General features: G+C 36.6%; 1 protein-coding gene across 1 annotated transcript; it reads left to right on the forward strand.

The window, feature by feature from the left end:
* The first annotated feature begins 657 nt into the window (after nt 1–657).
* Nucleotides 658–5,539, forward strand: LOC120268682 (diacylglycerol kinase 4-like). The gene is made up of 12 exons (XM_039275975.1): nt 658–933; nt 1,413–1,535; nt 1,631–1,768; nt 1,855–1,940; nt 2,362–2,449; nt 3,046–3,121; nt 3,398–3,480; nt 4,072–4,142; nt 4,462–4,539; nt 4,684–4,771; nt 5,039–5,155; nt 5,348–5,539. The coding sequence occupies exons 1-12, from the start codon at nt 724–726 to the stop codon at nt 5,537–5,539; spliced, it is 1,350 nt and encodes a 449-aa protein (XP_039131909.1). The 5' UTR covers nt 658–723.
* The last annotated feature ends 8,759 nt before the right edge of the window (nt 5,540–14,298 follow it).

The raw sequence follows: 14,298 nt of genomic DNA on the forward strand, positions 1-14,298 counted from the left end.
AGTACTGTGCATATATGGTAGGATATTGTATAAATACTATATTACTACTGTTTATTTCATTGTTCTCGAAACTCTTGTGGGAGGATGTCATTTTTTCTATTTTAGTGAGCAAAGAGGTTTATTAGCTCAGTTTAGTTCCTAAAATATCTTCTGAGTGTGTATATCATAGAACTTTTATTGTCTTATGTAACATCTAATCGAATTAATAAATTTTTACGGGATCATTAAATCATTATAATTGGTGTAATATAATATATGTATATCCCTTGACATCGAAGTCTCATTGACGGCTCTAATGGCCTTTGGTAAAAAAACAAAAATTTTAAAAAATAAAATTAAAACAATTATTTACCGTTAATAAAAAGAAAATGGTATTTGAATTTAAGTGGGACCCATCTAATAACCCAAGCTGACCATTCCCGCGCAAATCTAAATAACCGTCCAACGGCCACCCGTCTTTCCCGCCACACGACTGTTACGAATCAGGTCTGAAGCAGATCCATTCGTTCATTACCATCTCGAGATCCGCACTCGATTCAAATCGTACGGCTAAAAAGAGACAAATCGTCGTATCTCTGTGCTTTTATCTCCGGTTTCATCAGAGGGTGCCACTCGCCTGAAAGTGATCGGAAAATGGCGGCGTCCTCATCGGCGTCGGAGCCTTTGATATGGAGCTCGTTCCGGAACTCATGGCTGAGGATCGGGAAGCAGGAGCTGAGGAGGATGGTGGAGATACCGAGCCGGATAGCAACGGCGATGACGGTGGCTGCGATGACGAAAGACGCGGATGGGCCGGCGTATTTGGCGGCGCCGGCAGGGGAGGGGACGAACCCTCCGGAGGCACCGGTGGTGGTGTTTGTTAATTCGAGGAGCGGGGGACGCCATGGCCTCATGCTCAAGGATCGTCTTCAGATGCTGATTGGCAAGGACCAGGTTTTTGATTTTCCCCTCTGAAATTTTTACAATTTTGTTTAATTTGGGATTAGTTTGGAGAATTTTTGTGATTTTTTTGTTAATTTTGTGTGAATAATTTTACCCCCTTTTTCCCAAAAGCATCAGATCAATGTTACCCTTGTGTGTTTCTTATATGGATTGGTTGAAGTACTCTTCTCTGATTGCTGAAATTTTGAAGAAGATCACTTCTGTTGTTGTGAAGTTGCATATATTTATATTAAATTTATGGATAATTTCCACTTTGTTTTGTCAAAAGGATCAAATTTATGTTTTCATTATATGAATTAGCTGAACAAATTTAATGCAGAATTTGTTAATACCACTGTTGTTGTTTGAACATTAGGGACTAGGACAACATAATGTAGATTGCTTCACTCGTTTGATGAGTTTTTTTACTTATTTTTCTAGATGGATTATCTCTGCTTGGAGACCTATGATGTTTCTTGTTTTTAGTGCAGGTTTATGATCTTTCATGTGTGAAACCTGATGATTTTGTTCAATATGGTCTGGGTTGCTTGGAGACGTTGGCCAGTCTCGGTGATCTTTGCGCAAAGAGTATACGTGAGAAGTTGAGGATCATGGTATGATACTTGTGCTGGCCTTGTGGTCATTACTGTTTTGAGTGGTAATTCGAGAATGTACTAGTGAATCATTTTTGGGAGCTCATGGTTGGTAGGTTGCTGGAGGTGATGGCACAGTTGGATGGGTATTAGGAAGCCTGGCAGAACTTCATACTCAGAATAGAACGCCAGTACCTCCAATTGGCATCATTCCACTTGGAACTGGCAATGATCTCTCCAGAAGCTTTGGTTGGGTAATGAACTATTGCACTTTCATATAATTTTAGTTTATATAATTACTATTTTGAATCTCAATCTACCTTGCTAACTTTCACTCTAGGGTGGTTCATTTCCTTTTACATGGAGGACAACAGTGAAAAATTCTATCCACAGAGCTGTCACTGGTCCAGTTTGCCATCTTGACAGGTGGAGGATCTAATTTATCTCTTCTTAGTCATATTCATGATAGAGAACCTCTGCCTGACTAAACTTTGAGTTCATTTGTGAACTTGAGCTATTGGTGAATTTTTTTAGTTTTGGTTTGTATATATCATGTTATAGCACCATGCTATTGCTTTTGGGAATAATTTGTAGGTAGTAGCATGCACCAAGTACATGTTTATGATTAATTTCTGGTTCTAAGCATTTAACTTTCTCAGTTTTACTCAGAACTACTTGTTCTATTGTGATAAGTGCAATTTGCAATCCTAAGTGGTTTATTTAATTATCTTAGCATCTATCCTTATTCTGACATTCAACTTTCTGAATGCTAGAAAATATTTTGTTGTTGAATTTTTAATGAGAAAAGTAGACCTTTGGGTATTAAACTTGCAAACTTTTTATGCAGTTGGGAAGTCGTTATATCAGTGCCAGAATTGGAGCCAATAGACTTGCCACACTGTCTCCGGCAACTTGATGACCACATTTATATTCAGGTTTTGGATGCAACTGAAATTATGTATTTGCAACCATTTTGATGTATGCTATTTCATGCTTCAACTTAAATTGAATTTTCATGATCTATTGTTGATTCTGTGACAATGAAGTCATATCTTTTACTTCTGAATCCTGATATGCCTTGATATTTACTGTCATGGACCTTAATGCAGAGGATCAGAATAACCAAGAAGTCATATGTATCCACTCAAATATTTTTATTTATTGGGAGTCTAGAATGATTCAGCAGTCTGTCCTGTATAATAACTAATTAACTTGTGCTTGTAGCTTTGCAGAATGTAGTTATTTAATAATTATAAATGGTAGAAAATTATTTTTTGTAATCTATTATTTGGTTGATTTTCTTGTGTTTAGTAATTATGTTTGTTTTACATTTTAACACAATCTCCCAATTTTTCTATTTTTTTTATGATCATTCGCTCTCCTTTTTGATTTTCAAATTTCTAAATCAGCATCTGATCAAGTATGCGTAATTTTATCTTTAACAACATATCTGCATATAATGATTTTCTCATCGGAATGGAACATTTCTATTTTCAAGTTCTAATTAATATAGCAACTGATATTTATGCAGGATGGAGATAATGAGGAGCAGTCTCCTTTAAGGGGTTCATGCTATAAAGGAGTCTTTTACAACTATTTTAGCGTAGGTATAGTCTTTAATTTGCCACTTTTCAACAATACATGACTTACTTCATTTTGATTTATTTCCTTTGACAGTCAAATAATCTTCAGTTCTTAAAATCAGAGGTGATAGCATATTTTTCTTTTCCATTTTGTTTGAGCTTTGAAATAAATGCTAATGGATTCTTTGTTGTCTTTTTTTGTTAGCTATCACTAATTTATTTCAAAACCAAAAGTTTCATGCACATTCTTATTTTATATGGTAAATTTGATCCTGAATTTGCTAATTTTTCCAAATGCAGGAATGGATGCACAGGTTGCATATGGCTTCCATCACCTACGTGATGAAAAACCATACATTGCTCAAAGTCCAATTGCAAATAAAGTGCGTTACTGATTTCTGCTTGATGTTTTTCTATTGTTTTCTTCCAAGATGTCTCATAATCATTTTTTAAAATTGTGGAAGAATGAAGGCACAAAAGTGAGCATTTATCTTAATTTAAAATCCACATTTAGTATTCATCAAGCTCTGATCATACTGAATTCTTCATAAAATTTCTTCTTTTTCACGTTGGTGGCCATAGTCATGCATTGAGAACTCCTCCAATATCTTATTTAGTTCAACACAAACCATAGGTTGTAGCTTTTGAGTTTTTACATAAATATACTTCCATATTTAGCAGCACATTTATGGGAATAGCATCAAATTATTGAGAGGTTTTAGTAAGGCCTGTTGTTACATGAGCACTTATATTACCTTATTTTCAAGTGAGGATCACACATTGAGATTAACCATATATATATAGTGGGCACTTCTCCTCATACCTAATTGCTGAATTTTTCAGTATAGACAATAATGCTTGTCCCTTGAATATTTACTTTTTCTTAAATTTTAAGTGCCAAAACATACTTTTTCTCCTTTTTTTTTTTGGTTCTTCTAATTTGTAGAGCACTTTTAAATTTCTCCTTGTGGCAGCTTATATACACAGGATATGGATGCACCCAAGGTTGGTTCATGACACCTTGCATGACTGATGCAAGTTTCAGGTTATAATTTCATTCTCTCCAGCAGTGCAACTTATGTCTTTCAGTAAAATAAATCCACTCTTGTTTTCCAAGCTTTTCATATTCAACAATGTCTTCAATTGTGATGAATGATATTATTTATTGTTCTACTCTGTCAAAATCATTTTTACATAGCCGAAAGAGTCAACCGTAGAATTATATCTAATAACAAACAACTATTTTCAAGTTAAACATACGTAATAGTTCTTGGATGTTCTGAACTTTTCTCATAGATAAACAAAGGTGAGAAGGTTGACTCTTTGACAAGTAAATTGCTACTGTAATTTATCTACTACTGCAGGGGACTGAAGAACATATTGCGGCTATATATTAAAAGGTTCAATTCCACAGAATGGGAACAAATTCATGTTCCTAAAAGGTACATTATCGACTTATAATCTCTTGATCCATACATTACATTGTGTTTGTCACAGTTTATGTTTCTGAATGTCAGTTCAAGGCTTGGATTTATTTTGTTTCTTCTTTTTTACTTAAGATATGATACAGTAATATTTTTCTGCAGTGTCAGGGCCATCGTTGCCTTGAATCTTCACAGTTATGGAGGTGGACGAAATCCTTGGGGTAACCCTAAACCTGAATATTTAGAAAAGGTTTGTATCATTAATGCATGTGAATTTACTTAGAATTGAAGAAAAACCATTATGAATTGATATTATGATACTCAAGAATTAACATTATGCTAATCAAGTGTTGAACTGAAGTAGCTTTTTATAATGTAAAATACAAATACATAATGTGACCCAAAGAATTTGATCGTCGAAGAATTACTGTAAATGAACTTTATAATTAAAAAAATGTACTTGCAAAATTTATATATTTTTACTGAATCTATTCATTTTTCATCGACATTTTGTCAGAGGGGCTTTGTTGAGGCTCATGTCGACGACGGTTTGCTTGAGATCTTCGGCTTAAAACAAGGATGGCATGCTTCGTTTGTTATGGTTGAATTAATACCAGCCAAGCATATCACTCAGGTACTAACATCAACTTAACATTGTTAACAAATATTTAAAACTCATCTGAACTTTGTTAGATTAAAAAAATTATCAGTAATCATACAAGTTTCAAATCAGTAAAACACTGCAGACTGATTGAAAACTTTCTTTTCTTGTATTTCAACTACTGAAATCTTAATTTCATGAAACCAAATTGGCAATGTCTTGCAGGCAGCAGCAATTAGATTGGAAATGAGAGGAGGTGAATGGAGAGATGCATATATGCAAATGGATGGGGAACCATGGAAACAACCAATAACTGGTGAGTTTTCAACCACTGTAATTATAAACAGGATGCCATTTCAGTCATTGCTCATTGCTGGTGATGTCTCTGTTCATCATCATCTTATGCCATTTCTCTAACTAATTCATTCATCTTCTTCATTTTCTTGTTTTCACACAATTCATTTTTCTTTCTATCTTGTTTTATAGTATTCTAAAAAAATCCATATCACTAGCTTTAGATTTCACTCATATATTTAATTACCGACTTTTGCATGGGTGTATATGCAATATTTTATTACATGAAAATATATGCAAAAAAACCCCTGCTTTTAATGCAAATGATACAAAAATATCTTCATATAGATCTTTTGTTGGATGTGCGTATCCACGAGAGCATGAGCTTTTGAGCTTTTTTTTTTTCTTGTTGCTATGATTCCTTTGCTTTCAACTTGTTAAGATGAAAGCCTAAGAAGAGCTTTTTTATGTGGCCCCATTGCCTTCAATTTATATTCTATCCACTTATGAATATTTTGAAAACTTTAACCAAAGGTACTGTTGATAATTGATTTTTTCACTCTTAGTTGTTATATTATGTAACAATGGTTCAAAAGTTCTCTTTTTAAGAATTTAAACTCTAAAAGTGTATTTGTGAAAAATATATATAAAAAAAATGTATTAATGAGTGGGATTTTGACTTCACACTTCCTCGGTTAGTCGAAATCCCGGTAACTCATAAATGAAGTGGGTTTTCAGTAGTGGGCCTGGGTCCCAGGCCCATCAAGTGGGTACCATACTTGAAAATAGTGCACTTTTGATAATTGTCAAAAATTTCATAAATAAATAAAGAATGCACTAGTTGTTTATATGGTTTTCTTTTAATTCCTAATTCTATTAGGAATTTATAATTGAAATAAAAAATAATAATAAGATATTAAAAAAATGAAAATGAATAAAAAGAGAGGGAAAAAGAGGGAGTTTGAAGTTTAAAAAGAATTTAAATTCAAAAGTGATAAGAATTGAAAAATTAAATTTTGATTCTCACGTGATTGAGGATTTTTACAGGGGTGTTGAGGATTTTTGGGAGAACGGATGCTTAAAAAGAAAAAAAAGGAACAGAAAAAGAAGAGGAAAGAGAATATATATATATATATATTCGTTTGAAATTTAATATATATATATATATGAATAATAATAAAAAAAGAGAGGGAAATTCAAAATAAATAAATAAATAAAATAAAATAATAATAAATACAAAAAAAAAAGGAGATTATGGATAGGGATCGGAATTTTGAATTCAAAATTTAAAAAAAATAAAAAAAAAGAAAATCTCTCCCGGTAGTTGGAGATTCTTCGAGTATTGAGGATTTTTTGGGAGGCGAAAAAAAGAGAGAGACGGAAGACGGAAGAAAAAAAGGAAAAAAAGAAAAGCGGGAGAAAATAGAGAGGAGAGACGAGCAGGAGGAAAGAGACAAAGAAGGGAAGAAGAAGAGGAGGAGAAGGAAGAAAAAAACAAAGAGAATTTAACAAGTGGACGGGGAAAGAAGAGGTACCATGTTTTTCAATCTCGTTATTATATATAATCCTTTGCATGGATTAATAAAAAATATGCATGTGTACATAAATCCTTGCACATGTATAAAAAAACTATGTGCACGTACATATGATTCATGCATGCATTTTAAAAAGGAACTCATGCATGTTCATCCTTGCATGCATTCGTTTTTTTAGCAGAAATAAAAAGAATAATAAAAAGAAACAATGCACGTTCATGCCCTATGCATTTTAAAAGATAAGTAAATGCCTGCACATGAATGAGCATGAACTTCTCTCTCTCTCTCTCTCTCTCTCTCTCTCTCTCTCTTTTCCCGTGTTTTCTCTCTTCCTCTCTCGCTGAGCCTGTGGTTGAAGCCGTCGTCAATCGGTGATGGTTGTACGGCCTTGTGGAATCCAGAGATCGACAAACTCTGTGTTAAGGCCGTCATCTCCTACCCCAGTTCCAGTTCTAATCTTTGTCCCCCACGGTGATCCAAATTCTCAGGCTTCTGGGAATAAGATGAACTCCTCCTCCGGCTGCGAACCGGGTGTTTCTGTTTCTATGCCCCTACAAGAGAATGAAAGAGAATGAACCATCGGTTAAGCCATGATCCCGGTCCCGTGCTGATAGCCTTGTCTAAAAGATTGAAGATTAGCATGCCAGAATCGAGGACAGAGAACTGCAGTCATTGTTGTTTTTTTAAAGAGTACATTTAGATCTGAGAGCAACTGTAGTCTTAGTTGGCAGTAGCTTGCATGTGGTTCTCCCTAGTTTTATCTTCTCCCTAGTTTTTTTTTTACTTATCTCCTTGCAAAGTTTTTATTATTATTATTATCATGGTTAGAAACTCCAAGCATGCTCCTTTCAAAATTAGTTTAGGCCCTGTGTCTTATTTTGCTATGTCCCCATATTTGATTTTTTTTTTAGAATGATGATATTTTCTTTTAAAAAAAGATATATGGAGGAGAAGTTTATTGGTGAGGGGGCATTTCTGGTAAAAAAAGAGGCTGAGAGAAAAAATGATAAAAAAAACAAATATATGAAGGGTGAGTAAAAAAGAGAAAGATGGAAAAAAATGAAAAGAAGGATGAGTTAAAGAGAGAGAAGACAAAAAAATATGGGAAAAATGGAAGGGTGAGTTTGAAAAAGAGAAGGAAAAATATGGAAAAATAGAAGGGTGAGTAAAATAAGAGAAGAAGGAAAATATGGGAAAATGAAAGGATGGGTTAAAAAAAACAGAGAGTAAAAAAATGAGAAAAAAAAAAGAGTAAAGGATGAATTTGAGTGGGGGTATTTTGGTAATTTTATTCTTGTAAGGCCTCCTATCTAAAAAAATCTTATGAAATTTCTCTCATTCCACCATGAAGCCTTGGCTTTTCTTGGGGTAACGAGAATTTCTATGAAATTTCTCTCATTCCACCTTGGAGCTTCGGCTTTTCTTGGGGTAACGAGAATTTCTATGAAATTTCTCTCATTCCACCTTGAAGCTTCGGCTTTTCTTGGGGTAACGAGAAATTCTTCATGATTTCTCTCATTCCACCTTGAAGCCTTGGCTTTTCTTGGGGTAACGAGAAATTCTTCATGATTTCTCTCATTCCACCTTGAAGCCTTGGCTTTCTTGGGGTAACGAGAAATTTTCCATGAAATTTCTCTCATTCCACCTTGAAGTCTTGACTTCCTAGGGGTAACGAGAAATTTTTCATGATTTCTCTCATTCCACCTTGAGCCTTGGCTTTCTTGGGAGTGACGAGAAATTTTTCCATGAAATTTCTCTCATTCCACCTGAAGTCTTGACTTCCTAGGGGTATCGAGAAATTTTTTTATGATTTCTCTCATTCCACCTGAGCCTTGGCTTTCTTGGTGTAACGAGAAATTCTCCATGAAATTTCTCTCATTCCACCTTGAAGTCTTGACTTCCTAGGGGTAACGAGAAATTTTTCATGAAATTTCTCTCATTCCACCTTGAAGTCTCGACTTTCTAGGGGTAACGAGAAATTTTTCATAATTTTTTCTAATTCCACCCTGAAGTTTTGACACTTTTTGGGGTAAAGAGAAATTTTTTTCATAAAAAAAGTCAAACCATTTCTTCAAGCTCACTTTGAGGTCTTTTTGACACTCATTGGAGTAAAAAAAGTAAAATGAAAAGAAGAATAAAAAAATTCCTTGAAGTGATATGAATGAAAAGTTCACAAAAAAATATCTCTCGTCAACACTCATAAAAAAGAGAAGAGTTGACAAAAGATTTTCTTGAAACTCACTTGGAGGTCTTTTCGACACTCGTTGGAGTGAAAAAGAGGTGCAATGAAAAAGTAAAAATTCTTGAAATGAAAGGAAGAGTTAAAAAAATGAAAATTTCACGAGAGAAAAAAAATGATGATGAATAAAAAAGGAATGAAAATTTTTCACCAAAAATGTTTCTCGTCAACATTCATTGAAAAGGTTGAGTTGGCAAAGATTTTTTCTAAGCCCATTATAAGATCTCTTTCAAAAGAGTTTGAGGATCATTTTAAAAATCAAGTCAAAAATTATCAAGTTAATGACCTAGCCATGTTAAAGGTCACGACTTTAAAAAAATCAAATGGTCAAGGCTCAAAAGCATTGAAGAGCTAAGACCTAAATGCATCATGTAAACGACAAATGCAACTCTGAAGTTTTAAGGCACCAAGAAGCCAAAGGCTTGAGGAGTTTCACAAGTCAAGGAGCTGGAGATTTTACAAGCGCAAAGAGCCAAAGTCTTCAGCGATAAAAGAAGCAAAAATGGCCAAGTAGGCAACTCGTAAATGTAGAGTGGCTGCAGCTTGGACTAAGCTATGTTTCAAGACACAAACCCACATAAAAAAAAAGAAATTGAGGAGAGCTACATCCACAAAGCTAAAAGGATCTTCTGACACACTTTCAGTATAGGAGCTAAGAGCGCCAGCTAAAAAAATAAATTTTGAAGAGCATGATAGAAATAGCTCTTTCTAAAACAAAAATCTCTTGTTAAGCTCTCTTAGAGAATAGCTTTCTTCTTTTGTATTCTTGTTTATGGTCATGTATTCGCATGCATCTTTGAAATAAAATATAAAAAAAATTATCATGTTTACTCAGTTACTTCTCATTCGCACTTGTTTCTTAATCGGAGGTTCCCATGACATTGTCTGGGGTAATTAATATTAGGGGCTTGCCCTAATAGAGATCACTGAACCCATGAATCATCCGAAATAAAAAAAATTAAATTTTTGATTTGTGATCCATGCTTTTCAACCGGTCAATCCCCAATTAAAGGCCGGGTGGAAAGAAAGGAGCCCACAAAGTCTGGCACGCCCGGTGGGAACTAACTTCTCCTCCCATCTTTGAAACAAAGTGTGAATGAGAAAGTAAAAAAAAAAGTAGATAAAAAAAATCACCATTGTTGTTAGCATGATGCTTTCCTTTGTAGGTTTTTGCAATGGCACCAGCAAACAACACCAACAATCGCAACTGCATCATGCACCATTTTTCCTTGGTGAAGGCACTCAGGTGAAGCTTCCCTATGCTTCATGTACATCGGCATAGCTGGAGTCGAGATCAAATTTGGGATCTGTTTGGAATATGTCAACTTCGTGCCAAGCCCACCGTCATCACCAACTGAGGTTCAAGTCCCACGCTTGCCATCAAGGGGACGACGGTCGAATGTTATACCACCCTGCCGAGGTCAAAAAGGATGCCGCTGTCTTTGCTAAAGCATCTGTTTTTGACCGACTCACCTTCCCAAAGAAATTCATGAGCATTAAGGGAGGAGAGGACGAAGAAGAACCTTCATTCACAATCACGACTGAAGGAGAAAAGAGTGGTATCTTCAAGAAGCCCAAGGTTACCTCAACAAGATCCTTTATGATGGGGCGCACAAGGCTGGCCAAGAGGAAGACACCCTCACCTCAAGAGAAGGCGAGTTTTGTCTCATTCCAAGGCTCGGGGAATGGCTCTTCAAATTCATTTACCAACTCTTTCACACCGCTGAGAATGGTGAAGGAGAACTCCACGACTGGTGAGCTTCGGTCTTCACAAAGTAGCATGATGAAAGGGGGCAGGCCACCAAGGTCCTACAATTCCAAGAACACTTTTTCCAAGAAAGTTTATGATAACTACACCTCCTACAGGAAGCTACAAACTGAAAGGATGACACCGAGGGAGTTCTATTTAAAGAAAAAGAACTTACTTTCAAAGTCACGAGCTTCTGTATTTGATAGGCTTGCCATAACAAAGAAGCAAGCCTACAAGAGGACCACACCCTCTGCTCATCGTTCAAGGTTCCAGTGGATAAGGAAACCAGATGAAGAAATGGAGGATCTAGAAGTACACACTGTACGTGTGATTACTGAGGGGTCTGAACACCCACCTGAACCAGAGCGTCCTTTCACTAGGCTGAGAAAGAAGACAACAGTTGGTACAAGTGGCATGCAACAAGATGATTTTGATCAAGTATTACAAGAAAGGGCACAAGAAAGGGCAAAATCCTTCGCCCAAGTAGCTGGGTTTGAAACTCCTCCTAGGAGGAATAATGATTCAAGTGAGGAAGAAGATGACAACCTTATTTTTACATCAAACAAAGATCCAATGTTTGCAAGATTAAAGAAGCAATTGGATCAACGAGAGAAAGATCACATATCTATGATGCAGACTGTTGCGTCTTTAACTGGTGTGATCTCTCGTTTGAGTGATCAGGTCCAGAATATGCTCCATGATAATTCAAAGGTTCATAGGCAAGCGCCATCTGTACAAGTTATCCGAGAGGAAGAAGATGATGAAGAAGAAGTTCTTGGGTTGCATGAGCAAGCTGGAACATCGGCAGTGCCAGAGCCAATGATTTCTCGAGAAGAAGTACAAAAGATAGTTGCTGCACAATTAAAACAAGCCAAGGGTGCTACATTGAAAAGTGATGGTGATAAGCCCTACTCAAGCTTTCATGATCAAGTGGCTTATCCTAAGGGATACAATGTTCCCAAGTTCAAGCAGTTTAACGGCTTAGGGAACCCTGATCAACATTTAGCTCATTTCATAACAGCATGTGGGGACACAAGCAACAACCCATCTTTGTTGTTGAGACAATTTGCCGCCAGTTTAACTGGGGTGGCTTTTGAATGGTATGCAAACCTACAACCTGAATCCATTCATACATGGCAACAAATGAAGGACTCCTTTAGGGTCCGGTTCGGCGGAGTTACGCATAAAATCACTATAGCTGATTTGGCTAACACAAGGCAGAACAAGGATGAGAAAGTCATAGATTATGTGATGAGATGGCGCAACTTGAGCATCAAGTGTGAGCAGCCACTTGATCAGATGCAAGCAGTGGGGCTATTGGTGGGGAAAATTGATAATTGGATGGCTCCATTTCTTAGCTCATCCGATATTCATACCTTCCAAGACTTAATATCTCAAGTTAAAAAATTGGAGAGAACTAGTCCAAGGGTAGTATCCGCAATGCAACCTACCAAGGTAGACAAAGAAAAGCCAAGAAAGCCAGAAGGTGTTAAGCATGTGGCCTTTGCAACTGATAAGGTAAAGGAGAGCACTACATCAGCAAATTATGATAAGCCAAAACCACCATCACTTGGGAGTGGAAGTGAACCACCCAAGCCTATAAGTTCTCTTCAAGAGAGGATGAGCAAAAAGTATTCCTTTAGAAGAGACAAAGTGATGAAGATATTCAAAGATGCATTGAAGGTGGGTTTGCAGTTACCGGAGAGCAAGCGACCAGAAGAAGCAGACAAGGAGGATCACCCAAATTTCTGTCCATACCATAGAATATTGGGTCATTCAATTGAGAACTGCTATGTATTTAAAGATTGGATTGAGCGGCAGTATCAAGAGGGGAAGATTACTTTATCTAAAAATGTGTTGCTCGACCAACCAACAGAACATACCAACTATGTGTCAATTGCACTACAAGAAGAAACTTTGTGGGGGAAAGATGCAGGGGGCATATCAAAAGGCCTGCAAGCTGAGGGAGGATCTCAAGTTCCCAAGGAGCCTGCTCCTCTTGGAGTTCCAGAAGGCTTATGGGAAATTTTCATCTCAAAGAAGTCAAGAAAAATGTTGAAGAAGTTGGGAGAGCTCCCACGGGTATCAAGTGGCGGAGAGCTCAAGAACCCAATGAGAAGCCCAAACAAAAAAATCCAAGAAAAAAATAAAAAGATCAAGAACAAGAAAAAGAAGCGGGAAGCAAGTGAAGCCTCGTTTGAATTCCATTACAAGAAGTCAATTATTGAGGAATATATTGACTCCTTGGAAGATTATCAGCAAAAGGAGAGAGCCCTAATTACATTAAGTGATTATTTTCCTGATGAGGTCAAGGAGCTACTCTCAGACTTGGACGAGTCTCAAGATGAAGAGCCCATGGTTGAGACTTGTCGAGTTATTACCATATACGAAGAAGAAGCATGGGATGATGTTGATAATGAAGATGAACTTGAGCTCCACTATCCAGATGAGGATGATTCTGTACCTGAGCAGTTATATGATAGACATGGGAGACCATATGTGAGTAAAAAACAGAAAAAGAAACAAGCTTTTAAGGAAAGGGTTCGAATGGCGAATGCGAGGTTGCAGGAAGCTTCAACACAATCTTATCAAGCAAACCAGCATTATCCAAAGGAGAAATCAAGAAGAGCACCTAAGTATAAAATACTTCGAAAGGTGATGCCATATGAAGAGATTCCGTCCTTTATCAAAGAGGTGGCATATGACCTCACTCATCGAAAGCCACATATTCCAGATGGTGATGCCCCTTGGAATGAGTCTGGGATCATGGAACCTGTGAATCTTTCTTTTTGTCAAGAGGAGACACATCTTCACCATAGTGAAGATCGAAGAGTTGACATGGAGGAAGGAAGAGCACCTTATCTTTTAAACAACGTAAGTGATGGGAGCTTCTCCATAAGAAGAGATAAAATTCAAGAATTATTTCAGAAAATGGCGGAGGAAGGGTTATTTCTTCTAAAGGAGAAAAGGGATGTTACTATAAATATTAAAAATCATCCTAAGTATTGTCCTTTTCATCATTTGATAGGGCATACATTGGAAGATTGCAATGGTTTCAAGAGCTGGTTACAGAAAGTACTCAAGTCAGGTGCCGTAAGCCTACCTGAGGAGTATTTTGAGATGTCAGGTACATGCTATGCCTTGACAATCAAAGGAAGGCATGATAATGGGTGCATCCACCAAGATGAGGAGGAGGAGCCTCGAATGATTAACAACGTGCGAAGGCTTCTCGAGCAAGCACGTGGCACTAAAGATAAAGGGAAAGAGAAAGTGATTGATGTTAATGAAGATATTGTGCAACCACGGAAGACTTCTACTTCGAAGACACAAGATTACAATATTACTGCCCACTTGAAGA

Source organism: Dioscorea cayenensis, chromosome 9 (assembly GCF_009730915.1).
Source record: "Dioscorea cayenensis subsp. rotundata cultivar TDr96_F1 chromosome 9, TDr96_F1_v2_PseudoChromosome.rev07_lg8_w22 25.fasta, whole genome shotgun sequence".
Lineage (NCBI taxonomy): Eukaryota > Viridiplantae > Streptophyta > Magnoliopsida > Dioscoreales > Dioscoreaceae > Dioscorea > Dioscorea cayenensis.

Bases quoted from the DNA above. Each gene is read 5' to 3' on its own strand.
- LOC120268682 (XM_039275975.1), top strand. From the start codon at position 724: ATGGTGGAGATACCGAGCCGGATAGCAACGGCGATGACGGTGGCTGCG. The intron at 1,769-1,854 runs GTAATGAACTAT...CTTTCACTCTAG, and splicing joins TCTCCAGAAGCTTTGGTTGG to GGTGGTTCATTTCCTTTTAC. The intron at 4,772-5,038 runs GTTTGTATCATT...ACATTTTGTCAG, and splicing joins AACCTGAATATTTAGAAAAG to AGGGGCTTTGTTGAGGCTCA.